At 58.8% G+C, this 6,773-nt stretch overlaps 1 protein-coding gene across 2 annotated transcripts in view; it reads left to right on the top strand.

Moving 5' to 3' along the window:
• ARL15 (ADP ribosylation factor like GTPase 15) overlaps positions 1–6,773 on the top strand; it is a 213,964-nt gene that overhangs the window by 86,857 nt on the left and 120,334 nt on the right. For both annotated transcript variants that reach the window (XM_006761775.2, XM_015562656.1), the window contains one exon: positions 3,137–3,345. In XM_006761775.2, the coding sequence (XP_006761838.1) occupies positions 3,137–3,345 (209 nt within the window). The remainder of the gene's footprint in view (positions 1–3,136; positions 3,346–6,773) is intronic.

Here is a 6,773-nt window from a genome sequence, read left to right as displayed (position 1 = left end):
TGGTCGAACGACCCTTTCACAGGGGTCGCCTAAGACCATCGGAAAACACATATATCATTACATATTGTTTCTGTGATTAATCACTATGCTTTAATGATATTCAATTTGTCACAATGAAATTGGGGGTCACCACCACATGAGGAGCTGTACTAAAGGGCTGCGGCATTAGGAAGCTTGAGAGCCACTGGCCTAGACAGTAAAACATTCTTTGTCAATCACCTCAGGCTACAACTCATTGGAAATGAGTTTTGTGGAGCACTCACACCATTTCCTGGGTGGCTGTCCAGTGGGGAGTTATTTTAAATAAATAGGCGAAGTTAACATTTGTGGCTTAAAAAAAATCACGAATGGGGGAAGGCTCAGAAAGAAAAAGATCCATTTCTGGAGGATTATATATTGCTGAATTATTCAGATTAAATATGTAAGCCCTTGAAGCTCTAAGATTGCGATGTTATCAAATCCATCAATTTACTGTGTAGATTTGAAAAATATCTCCGTGCTAATTACAGAGGACGGGTTCATCTGTCTGGGCACACAGCACTGATTAATCAGAGGCACACGCGTGACCGTTCATTATGCAGAGAGCGGGCGGCAGCTCCGGATAAACCCGCCACGGGCAGGCCAGGGGGCCTCAGCCGCGGGCTCCGCGTTCCCTGCGCAGCCCGAGCAGCTCCCCCGACAGGGCAGGTGTCTGCGCTGTCATCCTGCGTCGTCGGCAGGTGCTGGCCTCAGAGCCGGAGGCCGAGGGGGAAGCCATGGTAAACACCCCAAGGTGGCAACATACGTTACAAAGCACCTGCTGCCAAACACTCAGAGCAGTCACTGGTATTTACCCGCCTTCTGTGCGTGTCCAGGAGTTTTCACAGCTTCCTGAGTGGATCCCACGCTCTCAGACGACACCTCTGGCTCAGGCGCCCGGCCGGGCCGAGCTCAGGCTACAGTCTGTTCTCTTTTTCCATCTGCTTTTCCGAGTTTCGTTTTGGTAGTGTCAGCGATTGCTGCGGGTGCTTCGACCCACCCCCTTTCCCGATGCCGCAATGGGTGGGTACTTCCCTCCGCGCCACCTCCTCCTGCCCGCGGTCCTTCTGTTCCAGTCTCGTTGGACCCAGATGTGCGTTAATTAGTTAATTAATTAATATTGATGTCAGAGAGGAAGGGAGAGGGAGAGAGAGGTAGAAACGTGATGAGAAAGAATCATGCATTGGCCGCCTCCTACACGCCCCCTACCGGGGTCGAGCCTGCGATCAGGGCCTGTGCCCCGACCAGGATCGACTGTGACCTCCTGGTTCCTAGGTCCACGCATGAGCTCTTCTTTCCAAGGCCCGTGGCGCTGCCTGGGCCGTGGGAAGCGCTCACACAGGGTAGCTGTCTGGTTACTGATGCTGCTCCCTTAAGAGACTCACCCCCGTGGGTAAGACGCCGTGGTCTTGCTCCCGAGCGCCAGTGGGGAGGGACCCAGGCCGTGTGATAGTCTGAGGTTTTCTCCTGCTTTTCCCAGAAAGCCTTGAGCTGCTCAGTGTCATCGGGGGCGGTGTTGGTCCTTCGTGGGAGGACAAGACCTGATGTGTAGCGTTTGCTGGTGTCCGAAGTGAGCCCACCCTCTCTGCCCCAGGCCCAGCTTCCGACCCAACATCCCTGCACACAGAGCTGGGAAGGTGTTGGGGTCCAGCCCCAGCAGGTCCAGGGGTTCCCATAGGTGTGGACAGAGTTGGTGAAGAATGAGTGACACGGAGGCTGCGTTCAGTTGATCATCATAGCCGGGTTCTCTTGTCAGGGTCTCCAGTCAGGTTCTGTAGCCAGTTCTCCAGCCAAGTTCTGTCTAGGATCTCCAGCTAGGTTCTCCAGACAGGTTCGGTTGCCAGGTTCTGTAGCCGGGTTCTGTCTCTAGGATCTTCAGCCAGGTTCTCTCGCTAGGTTCTGTCTCTAGGTTCTGTCCCCAGTTCCTGTCCAGGATCTTTTGCCATGTTCTCTCCAGCAAAGTTCTTCTTTCTCTAGGTTCTGTGTAGGTTCTGGAAGGGGAGCAAACATATTAAGAACAGTATGCCATATACGCCAGGTCCCTTGAAACATATGCTGTGCAGATGTTTCTTCCCTGCAGCGACTGTGTCAAGCAGCAAGGGTGGACCGGCTTCCGGCAGGAAGGGTGCACGGGGCATGCGACCCTGCACCACACTCACGCCCCAGCCGCCCACACAGGGTGCCTGCTGCAACTGCCTTATGTGGAAGACGGGATCATGTGCACTCATTGGGGAAATACCTAACTTTTGTTATATAACCAGCAAAGCCCTCACCCGCACCCCAAACACATAAACTGCGAACCTCACGTTTGTGGTTTGCGTACATGAAAGTGGTTAGTTCCCCTTCCCCGGCCTCAGTTTCCCCAGTTACCTGGACTGGGTCATCTCCAGCGTCCCCTCCTGTCCCCAAACCCAGGAAGCCTGATTCGAGCGTCACTCCTTTCCTCACCCTCCACGCTCCTCGCTCCCGCATCGCGCTGGATCCCGGGCTTAGAGTGAGGCGTAAGGCGCCGCCCCGCGGGCAAGAATCTCTGTCTTTTTTATAAGCGCCCCATCCTGTGTGGACCCCGAGTGCGCTCACTGCCGACGGGGTCATGCCCTGTCCCGGAGGCCAAGCTTTCGGGTTGTCACAGACGTCGGCACTTAGACCCGCACGCATTGCTCCTCGTCCCCAGGTTCTAGCAGGGGTGACACCAGCCTGCCCTGGTGGCGGACAGTTCTCCTGGGAAATGTGCCTGAGCTGCTCTCCGTGGCGGCTGGCCCACCGCTCTGCAGCCCGGCTGCCTTAACCGAGGGTGTGGGTGTCATTAGGTGGGACGCAGGCAAGGTCTGAACACATCCTTCCAACGTCAAGTTCGCGAAGTCCTCCCGGTTCTCTCACCGGTTTTGATAAGAGGCACAGAGGGTGACCCTTGAGCTGTGTGTTCTCCCCGAAGGTCACATGCACCTGCCCACCTGCCGGCCCAAATGCCTTCTCTGTCCCGTCAGCCGTGGTCCCTGCAGCTGATGTTGAAGAGCTGCCCGGGTTCCGTAGCTGGGAGGTCCCGTGGGAGCGTGGGAGCGGGGGAGCGTGGTTGGGGCAGAGAGCCGGGCCTGAGAGGGTGTGTTTGTGTCCGCAGGGGCCGACCACATCCGCAAGTACTGGAGCCGCTACTACCAGGGCTCCCAGGGCGTGGTCTTCGTGCTGGACAGCGCGTCCTCCGAGGGCGACCTGGAGACGGCCCGCAGCGAGCTGCACTCGGCCCTGCAGCACCCGCAGCTCTGCACGCTGCCCTTCCTCATCCTCGCCAGCCACCAGGACAAGCCGGCCGCCCGCTCCGCCCAGGAGGTACGTCCCGGGGACCCCAGGCTCTGTCGGTCTGGCATCTCGGTCCACGCTCGCTGCCCAGGTGCCGTCGATAGGGCCGTGCGGCAGTGCTGCCTTCCAGCCCGATGTGGCTCCCCCCCGCGGGGTCCGTGCTGCCGGTCAGTCCAGTGTCTTCCCCGCCTGAGCCCACTGAGCGCGGGGCTGCCTGTCTGAGGGTTGGCGGCGTCCGAGGACTCACCTGGTGTTCTCACCTGTGTAAGGGCTGCTGCCGGTTATTCGACGCTCCCCCCACACCCCGAGTCTGCGTTCCGAAGCCTCGCCCTCCCTCGGGTGGCGCCCTGGTCCCTCTGGGACACGCAGCGCCTGCGCGCAGTGGGCCCGGCCCGTTCAGTAACCGGCCGGGCTGCGCACTGACATCGGTCTTGCAGGTTCAGAGCCAGCAAACCGGTTTCCCTCGGGACGCGTTCCCCATCTTCCGCGTTCAGTGCAGGGTCCTGTCTCAGCCTGCATCTCTCCCGCGAAACCAGAGACGAATTTGGGCAAATGACCGTGTCTCGCTCAGCACAGCTGCTGGTCCACGGGACCCCGTGCTAAGATGTGTGCGATAATGGTGTGTGCCCCGCACGTGGTGTCATAGATCCCCACCTGGCCCTCTGCAGAAGGAAGGGCCCCCTGCCCTCTGTCCCTCTCAGGACGTGCGCCCTCCCTCTGAGCCTGCGCTTCCCTTACCGACGTGCTGGCTGGTAGGAGCGACTCTGCGCTTTAGTGTGGAACATGGACAAGAAGCCGAGGGCTTCCATGTTCCATGTCTGGCCCCCCTCCCCTGAGGGGCGGGGACCTGCGGCTGGCAGTCCCCCCCCCGCCCCCCTCCCCGTATTCTCACCTGTGAGGCGGGAGCCAGGCGGTGTTTCTGTCGTAAGTGGGCTGCACTGATTGGGTCGTTCACTCTGGAGTGTGAAGTGCTGGGTGCCAGCGATGACGCACAGACAAGTTCGGTTTCAGGAAGCCACTCCTGAAGTAAGTGAGGCAGGGACTCCTGTCGGGCACAGAGCCGGTCCTTCTGCGCTGCCACGTGCAGCAGTGGGGAGCCCTTCCCTTCTTAGGCTGCGTGCGATGCCCATGGGGAGCCTGAAGCCATTAAGATAAAAAATAAAAATAGCCTTTCCAGGCTGTCCCGAGGGCCCTCGAGGTGCAGTCTCCCCGCTCTGTCCCGAGACCGCGGGGGCCTTTCAGCGGCTCGGCCGTGTTTCTCTGGCTCTGGCGCAGAAGGAGCGCGGTTGTGGCGGGAGCCCCGAGGGGTAACTTGGTTTTTGATTAGCTGGTGCGTGGCTGAAAGTGTTAGGACGAGGTCATATGGGAAGCATGTGATGCAGTTCATGTGTGCGTCACAGTGTGCTCGGACAGCATAACATGTGAGAACACACGCACTATGAAACATGTCGCTGTAACACAGACGGCGCTGGAACTGCAAGTCACTGGATTCAGGTTCGGACAGGGGTGGGCAAACTTTCTGACTCGAGGGCCACAATGGGTTCTTAAACTGGACCGGAGGGCCGGAACAAAAGCATGGATGGAGTGTTTGTGTGAACTAATAGAAATTCAAAGTAAACATCATTACATAAAAGGGTATGGTCTTTTTTTTCAATAGTTTTATTCATTTCAAACGGGCTGGATCCGGCCCGCGGGCCGTAGTTTGCCCACGGTTGGGTTAGGAGCAGTAGCTGCGTGTACTTCTTCCTCTTAAGTATAAACGCTGTCGATCTGTTTTGCTTGGACAGCGTAGGATTGGAGCTAACATGCTCTTTACACCTGAGTGTGGTCAGGTGGTCCTCATGGGCACTCGCCTGGCGCGGACCGAGGGGCGCTTGGCAGTCGGCTCCAGGCATGGTGCCGGTGCCTGGTGCCCGTTGCCTGGTACCTGGTCCAGCCGGCTCTCCAAGGAAAAGGGCAAATGTCCCTGGGGCCCATCCTCTATAATAAAAGGCTCCTATGCAAATAGACTGAACCAGCCGGACAACCAAACAACCGAACAACTGGTCGCTACGACATGCGCTGACCACCAGGGGGCATGCGCAGAACATGGTGGGTGTCAGCCGAGGTGGGATGGTGGAGCAGCTGAGCAGGGGCGCCACACCAAGGCGGGCGCCGGTCACTGTCATCGGGGAGAGTCTCTGGTGGTTACTGAAAATTCTTTGCTCCCGAGCACCGCAGTCCTGCCCGGTGCTCACACCCACTGCCGGCGTCTGGTGCTGGCCCCGATTGCTGGGGCCATCAGTGGGTGTGGGCGGCGGCTGCCGGCCCTGATCGCCCCTGAGGGCTTCTCCACCACCCCTGCTCCCGAGGGGCGATCGGGACAGCAGCTGCCGCTTGTACCCACTGCTGGCGCCGGCCCCTATGGCTCCATGCCGTCAGCCGGTGCGAACGGGGCCGGCACTGTCAGTGCGTGGGAGCGGCGAAGGTGGGAGCGGGGCTGCTGGCAGAAAGGGAACTGGGGGCCGGATAGGGGCGCGGAGGGTGGGCCAAGACCTGCCCCTGTGCCTACTGCAGCCTCATGGCCCACAGTTCCTTTCAAGGTGCACGAATTCGTGCACTGGGCCCCTAGTCTCTTCAGAAGAGAGACTCCAAGTGTAGGATGAGCACAGGCTCGACTTGAACGTCAGACCCGACATGTGCGCACCCTGCAGCACGGGACCTGGACTTTGCTCTGCACGTCCGTCGCAGTGACTCTTCCTCAGAGCTTGGCTTGGCACGGCCTGGCAGCTGCCATGCTGAGACCGCCGGGCCTGCACACTCCCTGTCTGTGCACAGGCGTCACCCCACGGGCAGGTTAGCGCTTCATCCTGCCCACAGCCGCTCCCCCTGGACCCCCGTCCGTTAGAGCCAAGGAGCGGGCACACCTGGGTTTGGGAAGAAGCAATTGGGCAGCCGCCTCCTCTCTCCGTGGCTGGGGTGTCCGCGGCTCCTCAGCGTCCTCTGCGATGTCCTGTTGAGACTCCCAGGACTGTGCCAGGAGTTAAATCACTCCCTCACGGTCAGCACACAGCCGTCTGTGAATCTGATGCTAGACCTTCTATCAACAGTGACCTGGGGGTGTCTGGGCGTAGCTTGGGGGGCAGAGAGGAGGGGATGGAAGGTGAGTGAGTCCCACGTGGCTTGAACTGTGTTTAGATGTGGTCATCTGCTTATTACTCTCCTTTCCATATGGGGAAGGTGTTACATGCCCCGGGCTCTGTGGCTTACAAACACGTTTTTTCATTTGTACCTGCTCGTTCGGGTGCACTTTGTAGAATCTCCAAGTGCTAAAGAGATGGTGTTCTACTCTGCACAATCCCTGTGAATTTGGGGCAAAATCCCAGTCTTTCAGAATCAAGGAAAATGCATTGAGTTCCCCAAAACGCACCGAGCAAGTCTCGGAGGCCGCTGAGCAAGGGCGGGTCACGGCTCGCCGA

Source organism: Myotis davidii, unplaced genomic scaffold (genome assembly GCF_000327345.1).
Source record: "Myotis davidii unplaced genomic scaffold, ASM32734v1 scaffold496, whole genome shotgun sequence".
In the NCBI taxonomy this organism is placed as follows: Eukaryota; Metazoa; Chordata; class Mammalia; order Chiroptera; family Vespertilionidae; genus Myotis; species Myotis davidii.
This window is presented reverse-complemented; position numbering and strand designations above follow the sequence as displayed.